We start from the raw sequence: 23,240 nt of genomic DNA, 5'->3' as shown, positions 1-23,240 counted from the left end.
TTCATCGGGATTCAGTGCATCGACCCAAGGTGCACACCCAGCCCATAAATCTGTCAAGTGTGTTTAGTGTTTAGAGCCAAACTGGCAGCCATCCGCTCATCCGTAGTCTGTTTAAGTTGAATATGTTTAAATTGAGGAAAATTAAATGTTATGATTTACTCCCGGAAATCTTTCCGCTTGTTTGATAACAAAAACATTTCAGATTAAATACATATATTTTATTTAGATATAGTTCAGCGTTTATACTTATACAATTCGTCGTATACTTTATTTTCTTTTGTTCGCCTCGGCGCTTTTGATGCGTTTTCGCATATGTTTGGGGATTACTCTGAAAACTTCGCAATCGATTTGCACGGGCATTGAGTTCTGCCTCATTTTCAGCCACATCAACTCCATGTCAGCGCTGGACTTAACCTCGCCTGGTTATTTAAGTTAATTTAAATATTAAAATTTGTTAACCAATTTAAACCATTTACAAATGATTACTTACCAACGGTCTTGCTTCTCTGGGTTTTTGCATTTCTTTGGGCTTTGACCCCACTGACTATCAAACTGTTTTCATCATCCGGAGTGGAATCATTTCGCAGTGCATCCCCGCGCTGCAACTTCTGGCGCCTGGCGGCCAGGTTGCTCTCCAAGCTGATGCCTTCCATTTTCCGGCTATGACCCTTTCGCTTTCGTGTGTGCATCCGGTATGCGGTTTGTATCTTCTTGGCCGCCTCCTCCTCGATGAATCGTTCCAAGGACTCACTGATCGCATCGTTGCCAAAGGATGCCTTGGTGTCCAAAGTGGATGACTTGGTGCCAGCACTGGCCCGCCGTAATCTTCGCCTGGTAAGGAAGCCACGAGCTCCGGCCTGAATCTTCGTGGCCGCCGAAACAATTGTGGATTCCGTTTCAGTGGATGTGCCCATGGCATCCGCCATGGCCGTGTCAATTTCAAAATCCTCGCTACTGACCTTTTTCGGATCAAAGTAATCGGAATCCGTTTCAGACAACGAGTAGGCCATCATCTTCTTTCGAATGTTCTCCGAAGTCTCGTCGTCCAAACAGAAACTGCTTGCACCCATGCCATTAGCTCCGTTTTCCACATAACTCAGAGCATCATCGATGGTCACAGATCTGAATAGTCCTCGCGGATCATCTCCTGCGATGGTGTAGTGCCTCATCAAATGCACCCTTCCGGACTCCTCCTCATTGAGCAACTCCTTCTCTTGGTTATTTTCGGACACTGCATCACCAAAGACCACGGAATCGCTTTGAGCAGAGCTCTCCCTAGTTTCATCCCTCTGCAGCCGGTTGTATACGATTATATCTCCATCCTCGATGTCCAAGCTGGATTGCTCCTGCAGAGAACTTATTGGTCGGATCACAGGCTCATCGAAACTGGGATCTGCTGAGGAAATCCTCTCGTGGGACTTCGAGTCACGAAGCTGGGACATTTTTTCAATTACTTCCTCTGGCTTGGATAACTTAATAGTTGCTTTGTCTATTGTATCTGCAGAAAGTGTGTCCAGGCCCGCAGTTTCAGATAGAGAAGAATCTGTATTCTCGACTTTTTGACTAGCAATATCCGATTCTGATTCACATTCGGAAACATTAACCAGCGAAGCGGTTCTTTTTATACAAGGTTCCTCAATAACTTCATCAAGAAGTTTCGCACTTGGAAACGGTCCTTGTCTAGAAGAATATTCAATCTCGTTTTGCAGAAAATCATTGAGCAGTTCTTGAGTTGAGGCGATGTCCAGAGCTAAAGAAAATATTGATATTTTACTTGAGGGATTAACAGACATTAAATGGTTTTTCAAAACTTACACTGTACGAGCCCGCCAAAATCAGATTGCGATAGGAGAAGGGGATCCTCCACTGAATCAAGCCGAGCTTCAGAAGCTTCCGCTAAACCTGCTAAACCAGAAGAGATTGCATTATCCTTTTCGGATGCATCGCCTAGGCAGTCATCGATTATGGTACCAGGATTTAATTTAGATTCAAGCGAGCCATGCGTTCTATCTACTGTTTCAACTGATTCTACTTGCGTGCTGGTGGTTAGCTCGGCTTTACTTGTGGTTGCAATTGCAGCTGGATCCGGATTCGTTTCCACCTCAACAGGTCCTTCAACGACTCCCTGGCTTGGTATTATGCGAGTTGATCCCACAAACCACTCGGACTTCGGTTGGATCTTAGAAGTATCTTCTGAAGTATCTTCTGCATCTCCGATAGCTTCCTGAATTAAACTTCGTGATGGTGTTCCAGCAGCTGGATAGTTTGCGGTCTCTATGGCCGTTATGCGGGAACTGGTAATGGAGTCAATGGAGCTATCCTCGAAATGATCAAGTTTTCTTCTTTCTATGTACTGCCTGAACGCTCTTTGTATTATTAGAGCTGCACTTGACTTTCCTACGAGATCATCCTTCAATGGATGAGTGGGACTTGCCTGAGATAGATTCGACAGTTCAGTTTTCATTTCCTCTGACGGTTTTTCTATCTCTACTAATTTTTCTGTTAGTTCCATTGGCTGTAATTCTTCAATCTCTTTATCAGGCGATTTTGTCGAATTCGTTTGATCTAAATTCACTTTTGAAATGTTTTCTATTTCTCTGAACTCATCCGACTTTAATTCTTTTACTCTTTTAGGCTCTTCACTTAATTGTGTCAAATTTATTGGTTTTGAAATTGTTTCTACAACCTGCTCTTCATTTTCTCTTGGCAATTCCAATGCAGCCAAAGGTTTCTTAACTTCTGCAGATACACTTGCCAAATTAACTTTGCTTAAAATGACAATCGGAGGGTCTTCTTCTTCCTGAGACCCTTCCCTCCTTAATTCTTTTATCTCTTTGTGTTTTTTAGTTAAATCAGACAAAAGAATTGAATTTGATTCGGTTTCGGCTTTCTTTAGAACATCGTTAAGCTCTTCAGGTTGCAATTCGTTTATAATTTCTGGGTAATCATCTACTTCTTGATTGTGAATTGGGATTAAACTATGTTCGTTATTAGAATTAAATTTATTCCCCATTTCGGCTTTTGCGGGTAATTTTACCGATTTAAGTGAGCTTGAATCATCTTTTACTGAAATTCCAGCATCTTGATGTCTTTCTGATTGTAGTTTCAGATACCTTCTATAAGCCCTTTGAATTTTAGAAGCTGCATTATTTTGCTCTAGTTCTGTGTCAACTGAAGATTGAGTTTTATTAAGTTCCGTGCGGATCTTATTAGAATATCGTTTGAATGCCATTTGAATAATGAGTGCAGCCATTTCTTGTTTTTGAGTCCTTTGTTTTGCCTTTTCAACGTATCTTCGATAAGCTCTTTGAATCTTCCTCGCAGCAAGACTTTGTTTCGATTTTTGAGTATCATAAGCTTTCTGCTTTAGGGTATTCCTAACCCACTTTTGAATAACTATTGCAGCTCTGTTTTGGTTTTCAAAATCAGATGCATTGCCAGGCTCACTTTTTAAAGAAGACCTATTCTTGAACCGTTTGTAAGCTCTTTCTATGATTTGCACAGATCTTGTGATATTCAAAATGTCTGTTTTATAAGCTGTCTCAAATTCATTAATTGAATTTGTAGGAGATTTTGGTTTCACTACATTACTTTCATTCATATTTAGTTCTGAGGATTGTCCTTGACTGTTAAATTCATTGGTCATCTCATTTTCATTATCGAGTTCCAATATGGTTTGTAGTTTAGTTCCGCCGGTTTGCTGATATTCAGGATCGCCTTCTGAAACTTCAATAATTTCAATTTCCTCCTCGTTGGAATCGATATCTGATTCCGATTGAGTAGTTTCAATATCTTTAATTTCTTCCTTAGCATCTTTACTCGGTTGATTTTGAAATCTTTTCGGTATCTTGTATTTGGGTTTTCCATCATCAGAATCGAATGACACAAAAAATGAAACTGAATTCTTTGGTTTTGGTTTTACAGTTTCCTCTATTTCCTTGGGAATATAGTAACTTGGAGCTCTTTCTGAGATTATCATAGGTTCTTCTACTACAGAAGCTACTTCTTTCCCCGAATCCGGTCTTTTGGTTTCAACCGGAGCTGGAGGGACCACCAAATCCCTTTCACCGGTTACCTTGGGCTCCACATATATATCATACCAGGCGCCATCGTCGTTGGGAGTCTTGAACGACTTGAGCTGCAACTCAGCTATGGGTGTGGGCACAAGTCGTCCCGATGTTAGGGTGCCAATATCTTTTTCTCTTACACTAGGGCTAGATAACTTCTTGGTGATCTTTTCAATCTCAATATGGTTAGTAGGTAAATTTTGGGTGCCAATTAATTGATTAGATACAAGCAATGTAGAGTTTCTCTGCTAATTTAAAAACAAATTTAAAACGTTTTCGATTCTGAACTCTTACCAGTAATTACTTCGGGTTTTTGGCGTGAGTCGTCTTCGTCCTTTGCTTCCTCAACTATAACAATTTATATTCATTAAAAGTTATTGTAATTGGGCCTAGTTGTTAACTTACTTTCTTTTTCCATGATATTTTTGGTAGTTTCCGTTTCGGGATTTCCAGGTTTTGCTGGGTCGCTTGAAGAATCATCTTCGAGCACCAAGTCATCAACATCAGTGGTCTTAATATTTTCAATTACTTCTACATATACAATTAACATTTCTTAAATAATTTTTATTTAAAAGTGATTTTCTTACTTGTGTGATCTATACTATCTTCTTTTTCAATATCTTTGCTTGGTGTATCGCTACGTTTATTAGATGTTTCAGATTCACCTGCGTTAATGAAAACAATGTTTTAATATTAAGGAATATTAATATCTATAACGTATACTTACTGTGTTTTTCAGCAGACAAGTTGAATGGTTCCCCCGTTTCCTTGTCGGTACTAGCTTCATCTTGTATGTCCTGCAATTCCTTTGAACTGGGTTTGTTATCTAACGGGCTATTAACAGATTCCCCCTTATTTGTAGCAGGTAAGTCAACTAGGATAAAAATATTAAATTATAATCATAGCATAACAATTGTACTGTAATTTACTTACCAACTGCAATGGCAGCTTTTTCCTTGGACATTTCCTCATCAACTTTTTGGGATTCTTGGAAAAGATCCTCTTCGGTGTTTTTATCAAGTGAAGTTGACTTTTCTTTTTCTGATGAAGTTGAATTTTCTTTTTCTGATGAAGGCTTTTCATCAAGTGAAGTTGAATTTTCTTTTTCTGATGAAGGCGGTTTTTCAAATAAAGTTGACACTTCTGTTTCTGATGACGGTTTTTCATCAAGTGAAGTTGACTTTTCTTTTTCTGATGGACGGTTTTCATCAAGGGAAGTTGACTTTTCTTTATCTGATAAAGGTTTTTCATCAAGTGAAGTTGACTTGTCTTTTTCTGATGAAGGTTTTTCATCAAGTGAAGTTGATTTTTCTTTTTCTGAGGAAGGCGGTTTTTCAAATGAAGCAGACACTACGTTTTCTGATAAGTATAAAAAAGTTGTGATTGAACTGAGTGAATTGTAGACATATACATTTTTATTATTTAATATTACCTGTGATATATATTATTTTTTCAACGGCTTTGTTTTCGTCTTCAACATGAAATACAAAAATTATATTATTATTTTTGGCTCGGAAAATGTATAAATACCTTCTGCATCATCTGAAGATTCCTTTGAATTTTTCGTAATTTTGGCATCTTCGGCTTTCATAGGCACAGGTTTGGTTGGAATAGTTTTCTCCTCCGATTGTTTAGATTCAGTTTTCAATTCCTCAATCTCATCTTCAACTTTCTCAGGTTCCAAATTGATTGGAGCCGTTTCTTTATAGGATTCTAAGTCTTTAGCATTAGCATCGGGGTGTTCCGGTATTTTTTTACCTATTTCAGTAGCTTCGTTCTCCATTTCTTGATTTTCAACTTGCTCCGTTTCGGAATGTTGTGGTTCAGCTTTTAAACTTTCAGATTTCCCAATTGATATTTCACCTACATTTTAATATAAGTATAAAAATGCGTTCTTCCAAGAACTCTAAAAGGCTAGTTACCATCAATGACAGAGAGTTCTGTGCTAGCTGCGGTGTCCTGAATATTACTTTCATTGGGTATAATATCTTCATTATCATCTTGAACTTCTGATTTTAAAAAACAATATTGTTAAGTAACTATTCATATTTTGTTTAAGCTAGAGATTTATTTTTTGCCACTAACCTGAGGATGTCGCAGAAATGTGAGAGTCCAATAGATCTGTTTCATTTTTCAACTTAGTCCGTTCAGTAATGTCATCGACATTTTGTGATTCATTATTAGTTTCTTCGGAATTATTTTTACTGAAAATGCTGGTTTTATCTGTAGATGATCCCTTAGTTTCTGAACTTTCAGATTCTATTGGAGTCACTTCCTCTTGTGACATCATTTTTATTTTATCCTTTAAGTTTTCTAGTGCTAGGGAGTCATCAGAATGAGGTTTATCTTAAAATTGAACAACAAACAGTTAAAAATAAGGATCAAGGATGTAATGAGCTTACTTACCCGATTCTTCTACATTTTCTTTAATGTTTTGTTTGGACAAATCAGTTTCGGAAAGTAATATATCTCCAAGGACCTCTTTCGTTGCCTCTAAATCATCCATTGATTTTGACTCTTTCTCTACTTCTGTAAAGGTTCGTTTTGTATTATTAATACTTTACAATATTTTTTAACTTACTTGGCAGCTCACATTCCTTTGCTAAGCTTGAAGTACTATGTTCAACAATTTTATCTTCAGATGGTAAGTCCCCCATTCGTTCTTGGCTATTTTCCGATACTAAAGAAAATATTTTTGGTGAATATAATAAATATAAATCAATTCCATATTTACCAGCTTCGAGCACTTTGTTCAATGTTATTTCATGATTTGGTAACTCAACGATGTCATCTAATGGCTCTTCTTTATTTATCTCTACTTTATCAGTACTGCCGGAAACTTCATCATCTTTTGTATTTGGTGTTGTTTTCGGCATATCTTCCACTTCAGATATTATTTCCGATTTTCCATCCAACTCCAGTTTTTGGTCTTCCTGATCAACTGGGCTTTCGGTAATCAACACATCCTGAGACTTCGAATTCGATCGAACATTGTCTTCATCTTCAATACTTCTCTTTTCTCTAATCTTTTCAAGTGTATCTGAAGACTGGGTCTTCTTATTTGAAACTGCATTTTGCGTTTCTAGAGATACTTCCAAATTGTTGTCATCTAAAGTTTCAAAAGAAGTTTCTAAACAAAATTAAATTTAATATAAACAATTCTTTAATAAATTTATATCTTGTTTACCTTGCTCACAAACTTCTTGATTATGATTGATAAGGATGCTTTTCAAGCTATCTACTTCTACTTTGGGGATACTTTCAGGCTCTTCTGCTACAGAGATCCCTTCAGTTAGATTGTTAGCTAAATATATAGTTAAAACGTATTAAATCTTTATTACTTACAAATTTAATAAGTACATACCTTTAGAATCATGGGGACTTGCTGATGAATCTTCCAAAATATCTTCAACATGCTCAATTTCAATTGAAACTGTGGGAGTAATTTTGTTTTTAAGTGGAACTTCCTGTAATTGACTTTCAGAATTTTGAATTTTAGGCGGCGGAATAGTTTCATTGGACGAAATAATGGTGTAATCTTTTTCCTCGTTTGTCGGTTCATCGGATGAAGGGATAGCCGGTTCCACAATATTTTCTTGTACATCTTCACTTTCTTTTTTCTTAATGTTATTATGCAATGCGCTGTCTTCTTCGCGACTTTCTTTATGAAGATCACTGCTTGAGTCTTCAGCTTTATTTGCATCATCAGTTTTTGGATCTAAGTCATTTGCAAGTGGTTTATCTTTGGAGTCCTCATGCGTTTCCAGTTCTGTATCCAAGCTGGTTTTATTAGATTTTAATTGATCCTCACTTGACTGATGGTCTATACTTTTATTTTCAGCTTTTACCTCGACTTGAGGTATCGTTACCAGATCTAGACTTGTTTTATTATCAACTATAAATTCCGGTTCAGAATCTTCAGTAGTTCTCTTCTCCTCAGTAATGTGCTCTTCAAGTTTAGCCGGTTGATGCTCGTTCTCTAACTCAACATCGAATTCTTTTGATTCGTTATTCAAATCCTTGATGTTTTGCGAATCTGGTTTGCAAATCATGCTTTCAATTAGGGCGCCGCTAAGAATTTCTGAAAAATTGTCATTTTTTAATAGATTGCAACACGAAAATGAAAAGCAACTTCTGCTTAAAGAAGGAAATTTAATGGGAAAACATTAGCATAATTACCGCTTTTCCGTAAATTTATCGACTTTTGTTCGCCCTTAATGGCTTCCGCAAAATACTCCTTCTCAAGGCCGGCATCAACATTACTGTTCTCCACTTCCTCGTCCTCGTGAATTATTTTTTGATGGACTCGTTCCTCGAAGTTCGCCATTCCCAGTTCCGTGGACTCCGTTGAGAGCAGAGCGGTGGAGACGGATGTGTAGGATCCCGTCTCGGAGGCATTGTCATTGAGTTCCTCGGCCTGATCTGTGACGGTGGATGTGGTTCTTTTGGCCCTATGTCGTGCCACCATTCGCCGGTAGGCTCTCTGGATTATGATGGCTGCTGTTGCTAAGGATACTGGGCCGTGTTTCAATCGATTTTGCTCCTCCTTCCTTTTCAAATATATGCGATAATGTCGTTGAATGACGACAACGGCTTTCATATAGTCGGCAGCTTTGGGTTTAGCATCGGATTTTTGTGCGTCATGTGAATTTTTAAGTTTTTCCACTCGCTTCTTGGCCAAATGACGACGCACCTGCCTTTGAATCAGTAGGATAGCTGCCACATACTCCACGCTATTGCATTTATCCTTTTCGCGACCTATTTTCCGCTCGTTGAGATATCGACGAAAATGCCTTTGAATGATGACGACCGATTGTATATAGGTAATTCTGCTGGAAAATTCTCGCTGATCGGCCTCGGCTAATTTGTTGTCTGTATATACGGATGCAGTGTTTTCCACATCCTTTCTATTCGCACTCAGTACTCGACCACACTCACAGGTTACTTTCGTTGCAGGAGTTAGGTTCCCTTTGTCCTTCAATGACTTTTCGTAGGACGAGTACTTGCTGTACTCAATTCGACCCGACTTTTCCTTGGACATCCGCTGAAAGTACTCCTGTGCGAATATGTATATATTGTCCGGTTTTTCTCTCAAAACTGCTTTTATAAACTGTTTGATGAGGTCGGTGAGTTTTTCTGGTATTATATTAAACACCATGGACAGAGGAACCTGCTGACGTATGCGGTTTTTCATGATGGTTTCGTAAGTTTGCACCGGTTCGTATTTTCGCACCGATTGATGTGATTTTTCACCCACAATCATGTTGAAAAAGCTGGCCGAAAAGCCATACAAATCAGCCGGCTTTTCACGTAACACCTCCTTGGTATAGACCTTCATTAGGTCCCGCAGTCCCTCGGGAACTCTTGGTAAACTCGCAGTCGTCATATTGGTAACTCAGGCACCTTGCATGGGAAAATGTTGAATCAATACTGACCAACGAAGGTGTCCGAATGTCAATGGAAACCTCGATGGCTGGCCGTTGCCATGTCAACACCTTGGGTGCCAAAACATATCGCCAGCTGACGTCGCTCCAACTTGTTGCTCCCACAAGGAATAATAAATGAAGTATAGGGTTTATTCTGGGATTCTATATATATGACCAGTAATGACCCTTAATAACTGGAGTGTGACGCGGATTCCGAGACTTACCAATAAATATTTTAAGATGTTATTACCTGAACCAAAAATAGCATTTAAATGCAGTTCAATTTATCGGGTGTTGTTACATTTTTCAGCTGAACCAAATTGTCATAATTAGCTGATACTTTTGACTCAACTGAAAAATACAGAACCGCCCCTTAATCAACAATTTATTTTCCACAACTAATTGAGATCCTCTGGTGATTCTACAATTCTGCAAATTATGGGAACGTCTTCGATGTTTGTGTTGTCATTGTCGGAGGGCTTCAGGGTTTCGGAAATTATATCGTTTTTGAACTTCTTCCAGTCACAAGCTTTACGATAGTGGGCGAAAAGGGCTTCTCTGGATGGAACCATGACGCCCACATACAACAGTCTGCGCTCCCAGACATTGCCGGGATTTTGTTTCTTCTCCAGCAGGAAAAATCTGGGAAGTATCAGGCATTGAACCGTGCTCCTTGCCATTATCACGCGATTTTCCATTTTCTCGCCCAAGCCGAAAATGCCTCCAAATGTTATGGTACCCACATCGATGAAATGGCTTTCAATGGTGGGTGTCGTCTGCAAGGAGAATGCCAGAATGGTGAAACATATTCAAAATAGAGTTCACCTTATATTTAAGGAACACTTTTCGTGTACTAATTTTCCTAGGCACTTACGGATGAACCACTGCTCGAGGAAAAACTAGATAGCGATGACGAAAAAATAGAACTCCCATCGTAGTCGATTTCCGTAGTATTATTCAAGGTAGGACCGAAACGGAAGGATTGCTTAAACTCCATGTCCGTGTAGTCTGAGCCCGATGAATATGATTCGATATCACTTTCATCCTCGCACATTTCCCAAAAATTCTCAAATACATCTTCACTTATCAACCTATTTTCACTGCGAGAAAATACGGACATCGTTGACTTTCGAATCGAGCGGCGCCAAGTGAAACGCGATTTTTGTGGCGGCGATTTGATCATGCCGCATCTTTTTTCTATATCTCTTAGATCCATTTTTCGCATCTGTATATTAGTTAAATTAATATTTACATCAAATAAAAAAAGAAACTACAAATCAAGCAATAACACAGGATAGACTATACCCAAATATTTGCAGTTGCTTTAAAAATGCGCTTACCTTGCGGTTGAGAGCACTTTTTTCTCCCGTGGAACTGGAACTCGTACTTGCCACAAGATCAAGAATATCAATTTTTGACTGATCTTCGTGGGTACTTTGGGAGGAAAATGTGGATCTCACGGCTTTTCTAAACATTTTGGACACATCACCTTCAGCCGCCGGCAAAAGATCATATACCTTTTTACCCCTTTTCATGCTAACCTAGAATTGGAGTAAAGGGCTTAAGTAGAAATCAAAGGTTTTCAGATCTGCTGACCTTTATATTCAGACATTGTAGTATCAGACATTCTCCACTGAGCACAAAGTGGACATTGGTCATGGATCCTATATCCTCACAGAATATGGTATCCAGTGGATCGAATTGCTTCAGTCTCCCATATCGGCAAGCTTCTACGATCTACAAAAATGCATTTTGTAGATTGAAAATAATTCAGTAAAATTTAGCAAAAGAGTTAATAAATGGTGAGCTTTATATATTAGCTTGTAAATATATTTAGGAAAGTATTTCTGTTCATGAATGATTGTTAAGAAATGAATGTTGAAGGCTTATAATGAGGGAATTGGTTTGTAATGGGACATGATGTTTCTAAGAAGTCTTCAGAGTGGAACTTCTGGATTTTTTACCTGATCGTCATCGAGAAAGTCAAAGTAGTCCAGTGCCTTGAGGGCCCGCTTCTTCTCGTCCCAAATCTTGGTCATGTAGGCCCCAAGAATCGGTGCAAAATCATAGTCGTACAGGACGAGCAGTTCGCAGTAGGCTGCAAAGTGAATCGTTCAATAGTTGCTGGCGAACTGGCGAATTGGCGACTCCCATCGAATCGGGGCACATGGAATCCATGGAGCTGGGGCCAAGTACTGCTGGTGCTGGTGCTTCTGGTGGCGTGCATCTGTTTTTTATTTATTTTCTTTTTTTTAAGATTGCCAGCACGAGGAGTAACAGGCACAACAGCCGAAAAATCAAGCCAATGCGCCAAAGGAAGGCGGGTGTTGTTTTGGGCCAACCTATATATTTGACTGAATAGTTTATACTACTGAATACGAATACCTGGCGGATTCGTGACGGACTCGGGGGGAGGGGGTATTTTGTTATTCATTTTGATTGAATCGAATTAGGACTTAACGTTGTTTATTGCTGATTAAATTGGTGGGTACAGGCAATCGCAAATGAAGCAACAAAACCAAACAAACTCCCAATAAACACAATCGTACAAATCGCGTGCTGGCCCTATGTATTTCCCATTTATTCCGACATGAGCCGCAAATAGTGCCAGTTTACCTAATTCACTTTCTTATCATACTTAAGTGTGATTTAATTGGGAGAGATAAGAATGTTAGCTATGCTGGTGTTAGCTCTCAGAATGAAGAATATAATAAAAAGATATTAAATATGACTTAATAACTCAGTTAAAAACTCACTTGCTGCTCTGAAGGTGTGAGTTCGTTTGATGCCCTGCAAGAGCTCCACATCACCCATCATATCTCCGGCACCAAGGAATCCCACGATCACTCCTTCTCCCTCCTATCAAATCAAAAGTTAGGATTATGTATTTATACTAGTCAGCCATTACCTGGTTTTTTTGGTTTTTAATCATATGTACTTCCCCTGTTAGTACAAAAAACACGGTTATAGGAGCATCCGATTGCCTTATGATAATGCGACCAGCGTCCACGGGCATCAAACGGACCACAGGAACTAGTCGAGCTCGAATTTTCTAAAGAAACCCAAAGTCAGTTGTTAGCCACCTCATAAAAAAGGTACTTCACTGGACTGAAGCCTGCCAAACATGTCAACTTAGCAAACAGTTGACATAATTTCCTTCGTTCCGCAATTGTACGAATCACGTGCGGCGTTCGAATCAGAGATTTGTCCTGTCATAAAGTAGGTAATTATTCGTTTGTTACATATATTTTGAATAAATTTGTTATACCGCTGCAGTTAGGAACCCCGATTTGGATTTTGTGCGCACTCTGGTGGATAAATTCCTCGTGACGTTTGAAGTTATCCTTGGGTCACCTTCGTTTTCGCGCCAGGGATCATTAAGGCTCATTATGCGAACCACTTTTTTGAACAAGGCCTTGAGCGATTGAATTCTTTTAGTATCTGCAGTGATTTTTGTACGTCGTTGCATTTTAACTTTGCAACGAAAAAATAAAAAAAGTATATAAGAACAAAATGTGTGTTTTAGTTATTTTTTTGTGACATAAAAAAACAAAATTAATTTTGAAATACCCAGTATCGGGCTCTAAGACCTTTTATTATATGTTTTTAAGATTTGTTGTAATTATTTGTAAATATTTTAAATTACCGTTACAAATTTCCCTAACCGTTTCATCAGAGATGCCGTTTTTAAACGCGCGCCACAAAGGGGAAATTTCGAAACAGCTGACCCGCTGGCGCTTCACTTTGAATGGCAAACGGGAAATTTCGGTTTGGTTGCCGTGGAGATCGCGAACAAAAAAGTCTGTTTTAAATTAGTCGCTTGTATTAGCATTTGAAAATAGCACTCCCGGACGTGGAATGGATGCCAGTGTAGTGGAGAATGCTCCTAATCAAAAGGAGGTAGATGGCAAAGTAAGTTCATCTATTTTTGGTGCATTTTCCATTGATGAGCAACCAAAAACTTTCTCTTTTTCTGTAGATGGCTAAAACGGAGGAGTCTGAAAAGCCATCGAACAGCATTGGACTGCTGCCCATTATGATATTTCTGGCGGCGACGGTGGCCACGGCCGTGGTGGTTGAGGTGCTGCCCCATGCCAGCAGAGTCTTCCCCTGGAAATCAGCAGACTCTTCAGCAGATCAACTGCAGCCACCGCCCACATATGCGATCTTTGGGCGCAGTCCCACGGAGGAGCACCTGGTGCATGTGGTCAGTGTGCTGCACAAGTTCGGCTACCAAAGAGTGGGAGTTAACGAGAGCTGGAATCTGTTGTGGGCCCACGACTATCCATTTCTTTCGTTCGCCAATCTCAAGAATCTCGGACAGCATCAGGTGGTGAACCATTACCCGGGCTGCGGTTACCTAACCAACAAGGTAGACCTGTGCACAACCCAGTTGCCCTTTCTACCGCGCGCCTTTCGATTGCCAGCGGAACGGGAGGAGTTCCTGGACTACGCCAGGGAGAATCCCCAGGCCCTGTTCGTCCAGAAGCACAACGAGCATCGGCACATTAAGGTGCGAGCTCCCGCTGACATTGCCTTCGGATCGAACGACTCCTTTGTCCAGGAATTCGTCCAGCGACCCTATCTGGTGGATGGCCACAAGTTCGACATCGGCGTCTATGTAGTCATTACCTCGATTAATCCCTTGCGAGTCTACATCTACACGGGCGACGTTCTGTTCCGGTACTGCCCCGTGAAATACCATCCCTTCGATGCCGAGAATGTGGACAAGTACATTGTGGGGGATGACTACCTGCCCACTTGGGAGGTTCCTTCGCTCCGCAAGTACTACAATCGCTTTGGGGGCAGCATGCGCACCGTTTTTGAAGCCTATGTCCGAGATCAGGGCAAGGATCCCGCCCAGATTTGGCCTCAAGTGGAGCACATAGTACGCACCACAATTGCGGCCAAGGAGAAGGACATCGTTAACATACTGCGCTCCTACAGGACTCACAACTTCTTCGATCTGATGCGATTTGATTTGTTTATTGACGAGGATCTGAAAGTTTTTCTCATGGAGGCCAACATGTCTCCCAATCTTTCTTCGGCCCATTTCAAGCCCAACTCGCTGTTGTACGAGCAAGTTCTATACAGCGTGTTTAATTTGGTTGGAATAAGGCCACTTACATCAACAAGTGGCACATTGTAAGTAATAATAATAATATTAAACCCAACGTACTTTAATATGTATTTACTTTAAGGCTTGGCGAAAGCAGCGAGATGATCACAGCCGATAAAAACCTGGCCACCGACTTGAACAAATGCGCTGCACACGATTGCGACAAGTCCTGCAACAAGGAGGAGTGCGATCTTTGCCTGCAATGCCTCAGTGGCTCGGAGTACAAGATGCTGCAGCAGGCCCATCAGGAGCACTTGCATCGCGTGGACATGAAGCGCATTTTCCCTAAGCCCATTGTACGTAGTATGTTCGAGAAACTTAGAAATTGTGAAGTAATATCCTTACTTTATTTAGCACGATCCAACGAGGTTCGATGTTATGGCGGAAACTGCAAACATGTCAAAGAAAAACGCCTGGATGACCCGCTGGTTCCACAACAAATGCCAATTTGATGCTGCCTGGTGCAATTAGATCAATTTAATTATCTTCTTATGTAAATACTTACTGTGACACGGTAACCTCTTATGCTCAGCATTAGTTAATTGGCCACCGATACTTAGTTGATAATAGATAAAATAGCAAATTGGCTTAATGTTGTAAATGGCCATTTAATAATTAGCATTCAATTGGAATGGAAACCAACTAGACACTTTGACAACGAAACATGTACAAATATAAAACCGTCCTTAAATTATTAAATTTTAACCTCTTAAATTGTTTAAGTCTACATTTCTAGTAAAGATTTAAAATTGACCATGAAAGGTTAATATGTTGTATGACTAATCTTATTATAATCTTACAATGGAAATATTATTATAAAAATCTCATTACCACATTATTGGGTATATATGTTACAAAATTACAAGTATATTCGCAAGTGGTACCATTGAACAAGGTCTAAACTATTACGATCATTTAGTGTATTAAGCACCATGTGTCTCTAATTTCGTTTGCCGAATAACTTACTGCTAATGGTCAAACCCGTTCGTTGCGGCAGGTCATTGTCCATTTCATCCGGGTCCAGAGGGCCCGAACCGAGCTGCAGTTGTCGCCAACGTCCTCGACCATGGGTACCTACCCATACCAGCAGTATCGACTGTGGCGACAGAGCGGTGGAAAACAGAACGCTCGCTCAAGCGATGCCGGCTCATTGGTGCCTGTGCCTGTGCGATGGAACGGCGTACACTTATTGCAAACCGATAAGACGCGAGATATGTCAATGTCAACATAAACATAAGCAGAGGAATAAATACACATGGGCAGTGGCAATCAATGCCGCTGTGCTCGCAGAGAATCGCGACCTCGTCGCAACCCGGGCCATAATCGGAGCTACACGAGGAAATGTCAGGTTTGATAAAATATTGGCCGGCACACATTCTTACTCAGAGTGGAGAGCCGAAGAGCTCGACCAGCTCAGTCCAGTCCAGTCCGCAGAATAGATGGATGGATGGACGGAGCTGGACTTGGACTTGGACTGAAGTCCCCATCCCCATCCCCATGCCCATGCCCACATCCAGAGTCGCTGAGCTGATCGGAGCTGAGCTTTTTGTCGAAATGGAGATGAAGACGGCGACGAAGACGCTTTGTCGGCAATTACTTGTGGCGGTGTGAAGCGATGGATTTATTGCCCCAACAGCTAATCAACCAGCTGAATTTATCGCTGACTTCATTCGACATTTAGAGGCTCCATACGCGGTGCATTAGTTGTGATTGCGCCATGGGAAAATACAAGGAATAAAGAGAACAAAAACAATAACAAAAGAAGCCAAATAGGCAGAAGAAAAGGGACACTGATCGACTGATAGGTGCAAATTGCTGTTTGATAAAAAAGTGATTCCCCCGAGTCCAAATCAGTGCAATGGGTATCGGGTTCTGGGAAGCCCCCTCTATCCCCCCAATTTACTTGTACTTCGGGTACTTGAAAGACATTGGAGCTTCCGTTTAACGGTTAGATGGTCCCCCACCCCCCTGGATCCTCTGTGGAATACCAGGCGTAAACAACTTTTTCTCGGTTTTAGGCTGCGGTGCCATCGTTCCGTAATTAATAGCGGCTCATGCGTGGCAATTTAAATAGCCGCTAATTGTAACCACCGTCAAACAAAACCAGTTAAAATGCCAGGAAATGGCCACCGTGCAGAAGGCAGCGCCACATAAGCCACATACCCATACCCATACCCATTGCCATGTAGATGGCCAGAAGCAGCTGCCGCTCGCACTCCTCTGAAATTTGTAATTTTGCTCTTAATGCCGGCGCATATTTCATTTGCATCTCGCAGTCTCGCAGTTGTGGAGCCGAGAAGCCATCTACAGCTATCCCAGGAGCTAAAGCCAACCAAGATGCTTAGGCACTGGCGCAAATGAAGTACTCTGCAGGATGGTTAATACGCGACCATGGGCGAACTGGTTCATTACATTATAATGCACGATTCTTTTACTCTTTGGCTCATTTTCAAACTTATACTTAACACCAAGCCGGCTTTATATCGCTTTTGGTTTGGTTTTAGTTTTGGCTTTCGGTTTGGATCAGTTCAGTTTTGGTGTCCAGTATGCAAATTCCTTGGATGCAACATCTGTTCTCCTTAAGGTCGTTACCTTCATGACACCACACCGTTAAACGAGAGGAGGCGATCCCGATCCCGATCCCGATGCCGATGCCATTATTTCTCATGCATACGCTCATTAGCTCGTAATCTGATATGCGTACTTAAGTTTCCATTAAAAAAAGTGATTGCTTTTGAGCAAGTGTTTCCTCGGGAAGTCAGACTTTTTCCACTCATCAGTACTTGTTGTGATAAAAAATAAGAATCTTTCAGATACTCACTTTACCATGCTCAGTACTAGTCCACACATCCTTTTTGACAAAGCCAAGATTAAGATCCCATGTCCAAGGTTTCAAATCTAAGGTTTTGGTAATTGGAGATACTCGAGTAAGCGATATAAAAGTAGTTTTAGGATCCTGTTGCCTGGAAATTCATCTTAATGGTATAACAATTCACATTTAGTGCGCACTGTAAAATCAAAGAACATGCTGCATTCATGGAATAAATAATTAATCAGGATGGGGAATGTTAGGCAGTTTCGTATCCTACTTAAAGTCATGCAACTTAAGGCTTAATGATGGATTTTTTGTTATAAAAACAACTTTGTTTTAAGTAAGCATCTTGATGCAATTTAACCCCCTGATTGGTTGGAAAACCAGTGATTACTCGGATATTCGCAGTAACGGACGAAATTGGAATTGCTTGCCAGATAAATGTGCGGGATAGGATAGCATTGGATAGGATAGGATAGGATTGGATCGGATGGGATGCTGGCTGATGCGATTGGGTCGATGTGATGATGCATCTTGGCTTTGGAGCAACAGAACAAAAACGAAATAAAACAACAAAGAGCTGCAAGGGACTTTGGAGAGACTATGACTACGACTATCCGGTTTGGTGGCCAAAAAGCGATGCCAAGACCAAAACTAAAAGCCCAGCGGATGGCAAGTTCGCCAGTTTTCAACTATGTAGCAGTGGCAACTGCGATACGATGCGCTGCGATGCGATGCTCATGGCCTGGATCAATTTCAATGCCTTCTTGCATCCGTTAGGTGACCTCGAGAACTTCAAAGAATTTGAATAGCTATTGAAAATTATGGTGCATGGATGGAATGGCCAGCGGCCAAAGAAAAGTGTTGGAGCTGCCGGTTCCCGGTTCCCAGTTCCCAGTTCCCATATCCCAGTGTCGAGTCTCTGGACCACAGACCAGCCATCCCAGCAACTCCAGATCCTTGTCTTCCTCCACACAGATGCGATGCACATGCTCGCAGTACTTACATACATATATGTATGCACTCTGGAGTGTATGTACTTACTTGACCCTTGAGTCTTGGGTCTATCTTCTTTTCTTGCCGAGTTGAGATACTTTGCGCTTTAAGTTTATGCAGATAAATGCGAGGACGTCGTTATTCAGACACAAAACAAGGGCAGCAACTTCTGGCGATTTAATATGGAGTGGAATTTTACATATAGGTGATGTTGATTAACATTAAAAAAAACAAAATATATATGTTAATAAAATCTGTATTCGCTTTGATTTGAATTCAACTACATTACATTACTTTTCTTATTATATTCCAAAATGAATTTGAATCCAAAATGCCCATTTAATACTCCGCACAGGATAAGTGGCAAAAATAGGTCGAGCCCCCAAAATGAAATCGCTTTCGGACGCAATATTGATCTATGTTCATTGCCAGGAGATCGATTAAATATCAGGCGAAAGGGAAAACGCAGCGGTGCCCCCCCTACCCCCAATGGCTCCACTTTGGGTTCGATTTGGTTTGGTTTGGCAATCGCCACCCCACTCGGCAGCGGAAAACATGTGCCTATTGACAGAATATTGACAGAAGCTATTTCACTTTTCGGGGTGTGACAGACATGCCGGCGTTGCCTTTGCCCCTGCCACTTGGCCCATACTGTAGTCGTTGCCGTCGACGACTGCAACACCCCCCTCCAAGTGCACTGGAAAAAATGCTATAAAAATATTGCAAAAAATGTTCATTGAATTCGGGATATATCTAAATTTGATATGCCTGGAAAGTCGCGCATTTTAAGGAACTATTTTTCAAGAGCTCCGTCGAAGATACTGACAAGCATATATCCACCATACCCATACAACATGATTCCTTGCTGTGCACCGCCACCCATCCATCCAGCCACCCACCAAGTTGCGGCGAAGTGGAGAAGGAGCACTGGGAGCAGTCCTGGGTAGCTGGGTTTCCGTCTGTGCCAAAAGTTTTGACTGCGATTCAATAAACAAACGGTATTATTAAATAATGCGCTCGTTTTGCAGCGTCGCAAGTTTTGGCCGAGAAATCGGTTCCGCTGCCCGATTTGTCTTATGCAGTGGCGCGAGTGCAAATGGATTAATATCCATATGTGTATATCCCCGTATATATATGCACATATATACATATATATATATATATATGCATACATATGTATAGCCAACGTATAGCCGCCAAATTCGGCGCGGCTCTGAAGTTGAACGGCGCTCCGCTCGGAGGTGTTTTAATGAATGTTGCCAGGATACAGGTGCCAGGTGAGGCCATTTTGTTATTTTTATTTGCATTGACAGTCGGCACTTGAACACCGGAGGAACCAGTGGAACCGGAGGCGTCGGATTCGGGCCGCGAGTATATTGGCCAGTGCTCGAAGGGCTGAAGAACCGATCGGAAATCCCGCCATGCGGACGCCTTTTGCCAACTTTGATTTCAACTTTTCGCCGGGCTGCAAGTGCGAGTGCTCGGAATCGGAGTTCCATATCTATAGCCATAGCCTGGTGTCCATTTCGTGCCCCGCCGAATCCGAATGTCCCGCGCTCCTGGTCATCATCATCCATGCTATCCACGCGCCACACGCTCATCCGCGCGTCCTGTCGGCCGTTCTCCATCCTCGAGGTGAGTCCTCAATTGGCTCGGAACCCTTTGGAAATCCAGTGTGCAACAATTTAGATTCGTTTGCATACGCGGCCATGCATGAATAAATCGAAGTGGTGGATGTATGTAAATTTACCTAAGATATTGAGCCATGTGGCTGGGCACGAACCTACGAGCAGGTGGGGTCTGCCACATCGTATGTGGCACTCAAATTAACGCCCGGGAAATATGTGGCGTGCGACATTGGCACCTCTATTATGAAAACTATTTCGATGCACGATTTGGGGTGGAGCAGATAAGGTGGAAATTGTAGTATCAAAACGCCATTAAACTGAAATTGAAAGTAATGGTGAATTCCAAAGTAAAAGTAAAAAGCATTTCGCTTGAATTTCAAATTTTAATTACTTAGCACTAGCACTTTTTAGCTTGATTTTGGAGCAATAAAAGCAGAAACATGGAATATATTAATTTATAATTAGTAAGAAAAACATTAACAGAAGTCTTAAAAATTCATGTTTTTATAACCTCCTTCCTGTGAAAAGCAGTCAGTATATCCAAAGTAAAATACTCCGAGCACGGTAAGCTATTAAGTTATTAGAGGCAATAAAAATTAATTAAGATCAGCCATGTTTTTGCGACCTTGAAAGAAGCTACTATAAAATTTCGAGGAATATAACCACCTATGGTTCGAAAAGACCAAGGGTAAACAGAGGTCCTAGCCCCATAAAATATATCCCCAATCCATGGCTCGTCTCCTAAATAAATTCCAGGCAATTCATAAATCATTTTTTATTGGAAAAATGTAGCTCACTCTGGGTGGCTGACCCCAATTGGGCTATTTCAAAAGTCCGCCCAACCACTTTGCTCGGATGCACGTAAATCCAGTGAAATCTCGCTGAAAGGGAATGACCATTAAGGCAGAATTTGGTTTGCAATCTGGGGGTCAGTTGCGTGGATTGCGTGAATGCGAGAATAAAATGTATGAACGCCAATAGGGAATAATTAAGTATTTCAATATTCTTGCCACAATCGGTGGCGGGCAGAGCTGGGCTCGCATGCAAATAAAACCTCAACAAGTCAAACCGGAAACCCAAACATTTCGTTCAGTTTGCCTTTCACAAACCTATGGCAAATAAGCCGAGGTGTAGGTGTGGAAAACACTCCTCGGATTTTGGATTTCGGAATTCGGATTTCGGATCTCGGTCCTCGGGCTGGTCAGGCAACCGAAGGCAAAGTGCTCCAGTCCAACCACCTGAGGTTCTATACCCGGTACCCATGCCATATATAAAAACAGGGAAATATGTGTGTGTGTGGCTAGGATTCATGCCACCATTCATCCTGTTGTATAAATTAATGGAAAGTCCAGTAGCGTGTTTTGACCATGGCCGGTAACCATGGTGTTAGGGCTATAACGGTGGAAACTAGAGAGAGGTCACTTCGGGAATATGTATGCAAATCGGACTAGGGTGTCCCAATGACATTCGCCGGAGCCACAATTCAAGCGAAAGAGTCATGGATTCAACGAAGCACCTTGTGTAAGAGCATACACTTTGGACCGGACTTTGAATAAATCGCGGCTTAATTCATTAATTCACTCGGACATTCTCGGTGGAAGGTTGTAATTTCGTTCGACCCACGGCTTTCCAGTCGTTCGTTCGGTCGTTTGGGCCGTTCTCATGCAAATCAAATTCAAAGTCCTTTAGACGTGGTCAAGACCCCGAGCCTAACGGTATAGCTCGCGGGTTACCAATATTAACTTCTCGCAGCGAAGACGCGTTTTTCCGTTCCATTCTGTAACGTGACAAGTGTTAACTGATTATACAACTAATCAATACATCATTAACTTGCCAAATAAAATCGTGTCGAAAAAGTATTAGAGTATAATTCCTAATAACATAATTGCGTCCCAATACGCTGGTTTAAATCCACGCATGTGAAATTACTTTGGGTCAATAAACTTGATTCGAAAACACGACAAGGCTGTCAGAAGAGCGAAAAATCGGCCACATGGTCTCGAACATTTTCAACAAAAGCCAGATTAATTATTTTCAGGCGGTGAACTCTTTCCCTTCGCACCGCCTCGTTCTATTGATTACCCTAAAAATAATTTGAGAAAGTGGAGACGGTGCGATAGCGATAACTGCTGGGTGCCTTGGATCCCATCCCGGGGTTGTTGTACCACCGAATTTGGTTTTAGCCCTCTGCTAAAGTCATTGTTAGCCCAGATAAGCCATCTGGCCAGAACTGGCTGCCTAAATAGAGCATCAGCCAAGTAAAGTATGTGTGTATGTAGTACGTACGGTCGAGTACGTGTGAAAACTTTCAATTCACTTGGCTGGCTAGGCTAGTGGTTACGTCTGGAATGGTGTCTTCGGTGTCTTAAGTTCTCCGATTCCCAAGAATCACTCAGAAAAGCGCCTGATAAGGGGCAATAAAACGAAATTGCACCATTGCAGGGTCTAACAATTCGATGCCACATGTTGCAGGCTGTCAAAGTTGCGCTGCCAAAGTGCATCGCGTGATTTGTGCTATATCTAAACTTCCATGCGGATAAAGTTAACATGACAGTGAAAGCCCCAAAACTTATGGCAAATATTGAATTCTGAATAACAACATGACATTTGTTTTACTACTGTCGTGTATCTCTAAAACGCAGCGTTTAAAACGAAATAGGGTTTAAATTAAATGAAATGCTCTGCAAAAAGGATAATGAAGCGCAACAAATCGGAAATTAACTGAAGGAATCTAACCAAAATGAGGTAATTACTATTTTCGTGTTGAACCGCACTGGAAAATCCAATTGCACTTGAAAATTGTGTGTGTGTGTGTACTACTTAGTACATATATTTAGGCTTGCTTAAGTATGCATGGTAATGGTAATGGTAATGGTTATTTGACGTGTCCGATTGGATAGCTAACCCTAGACTCCTTCGGCCCCTCTGTATTTGTTTTGGCCGCCTGGTCACAAGGTCAGGCCGTCGTCATCATCAAAATTAATATATCTGTAGGTCAAAAAGGTTAGGTGCCGTTAAGTTGGTGTGTTCAAGGTAAGGCCTAATCGAAGGCCCATAAACCAGGCTCAACTGGTGGATGCGATTTAGGGCGTAGCCGGGCCAATGGCATTCCGATAAACCATCGTCCTCATTATTGGGTTGACCCCATTCAAGGAGCCTGGGATGTGGAAAAGTCAGGATAGGAGCGACTTC

At 41.3% G+C, this 23,240-nt stretch overlaps 3 protein-coding genes across 13 annotated transcripts; 1 reads left to right on the top strand and 2 right to left on the bottom strand.

The window, feature by feature from the left end:
- Nucleotides 1-196: 196 nt before the first annotated feature.
- LOC6728605 (titin homolog) lies at nt 197-9,526 on the bottom strand. 4 transcript variants are annotated; one of them, XM_016177016.3, is made up of 18 exons: nt 8,247-9,526; nt 7,432-8,148; nt 7,255-7,371; nt 6,802-7,197; nt 6,649-6,747; nt 6,474-6,596; nt 6,153-6,413; nt 5,990-6,076; nt 5,598-5,930; nt 5,500-5,538; nt 5,001-5,426; nt 4,795-4,941; nt 4,655-4,732; nt 4,473-4,598; nt 4,372-4,415; nt 1,816-4,315; nt 491-1,750; nt 197-419 (listed from the first exon to the last, which is right to left on the bottom strand). In XM_016177016.3, exons 1-18 carry the CDS (start codon nt 9,451-9,453, stop codon nt 268-270), a joined length of 8,112 nt encoding a protein of 2,703 aa, XP_016035239.1. In that variant the 5' UTR covers nt 9,454-9,526; the 3' UTR covers nt 197-267. The 4 variants fall into 4 exon arrangements, with proteins under 4 accessions (XP_016035239.1, XP_039150429.1, XP_016035241.1 ...); XM_039294495.2 differs by having other exon boundaries at nt 1,816-4,312; XM_016177018.3 differs by having other exon boundaries at nt 1,816-1,905; nt 4,362-4,415; nt 8,247-9,523.
- Nucleotides 9,527-9,768: 242 nt separating this feature from the next.
- LOC6728604 lies at nt 9,769-13,080 on the bottom strand. Of its 8 annotated transcripts, XM_002103909.4 has the most exons (9): nt 12,762-13,054; nt 12,598-12,702; nt 12,402-12,545; nt 12,250-12,352; nt 11,458-11,591; nt 11,090-11,230; nt 10,834-11,034; nt 10,368-10,718; nt 9,769-10,269 (listed from the first exon to the last, which is right to left on the bottom strand). In XM_002103909.4, exons 1-9 carry the CDS (start codon nt 12,960-12,962, stop codon nt 9,892-9,894), a joined length of 1,758 nt encoding a protein of 585 aa, XP_002103945.1. In that variant the 5' UTR covers nt 12,963-13,054; the 3' UTR covers nt 9,769-9,891. The 8 variants fall into 8 exon arrangements, 7 of the variants coding, with proteins under 7 accessions (XP_002103945.1, XP_039150431.1, XP_044779424.1 ...); XM_039294497.2 differs by lacking the exon at nt 10,368-10,718 and having other exon boundaries at nt 12,762-13,052; XM_044923489.1 differs by lacking the exon at nt 12,762-13,054 and having other exon boundaries at nt 12,593-12,702.
- A 162-nt stretch (nt 13,081-13,242) lies between these two features.
- LOC6728603 (probable tubulin polyglutamylase ttll-15) lies at nt 13,243-15,388 on the top strand. The gene is made up of 4 exons (XM_016175121.3): nt 13,243-13,405; nt 13,473-14,638; nt 14,695-14,908; nt 14,967-15,388. The coding sequence occupies exons 1-4, from the start codon at nt 13,352-13,354 to the stop codon at nt 15,081-15,083; spliced, it is 1,551 nt and encodes a 516-aa protein (XP_016035234.1). The 5' UTR covers nt 13,243-13,351; the 3' UTR covers nt 15,084-15,388.
- Nucleotides 15,389-23,240: the final 7,852 nt, after the last annotated feature.

This window comes from Drosophila simulans, chromosome 3R (assembly GCF_016746395.2).
Source record: "Drosophila simulans strain w501 chromosome 3R, Prin_Dsim_3.1, whole genome shotgun sequence".
Classification (NCBI taxonomy): domain Eukaryota; kingdom Metazoa; phylum Arthropoda; class Insecta; order Diptera; family Drosophilidae; genus Drosophila; species Drosophila simulans.
Note: the sequence above shows the minus strand (reverse complement) of the source record. Positions and strands in the feature narration are given on the sequence as shown.

Coding starts and splice junctions, on each gene's coding strand:
- LOC6728605 (XM_016177016.3), bottom strand. CDS start 9,453: ATGACGACTGCGAGTTTACCAAGAGTTCCCGAGGGACTGCGGGACCTA. Junction 4,733..4,794: donor CTTGTCTGCTGAAAAACACA/GTAAGTATACGT, acceptor TCATTAACGCAG/GTGAATCTGAAACATCTAAT. Junction 1,751..1,815: donor TTTTGGCGGGCTCGTACAGT/GTAAGTTTTGAA, acceptor TATTTTCTTTAG/CTCTGGACATCGCCTCAACT.
- LOC6728603 (XM_016175121.3), top strand. CDS start 13,352: ATGGATGCCAGTGTAGTGGAGAATGCTCCTAATCAAAAGGAGGTAGAT. Junction 13,406..13,472: donor AAAAGGAGGTAGATGGCAAA/GTAAGTTCATCT, acceptor CTTTTTCTGTAG/ATGGCTAAAACGGAGGAGTC. Junction 14,909..14,966: donor GCATTTTCCCTAAGCCCATT/GTACGTAGTATG, acceptor TACTTTATTTAG/CACGATCCAACGAGGTTCGA.
- LOC6728604 (XM_002103909.4), bottom strand. CDS start 12,962: ATGCAACGACGTACAAAAATCACTGCAGATACTAAAAGAATTCAATCG. Junction 11,231..11,457: donor ACTTTCTCGATGACGATCAG/GTAAAAAATCCA, acceptor GCATTTTTGTAG/ATCGTAGAAGCTTGCCGATA. Junction 10,719..10,833: donor AAAGTGCTCTCAACCGCAAG/GTAAGCGCATTT, acceptor ACTAATATACAG/ATGCGAAAAATGGATCTAAG.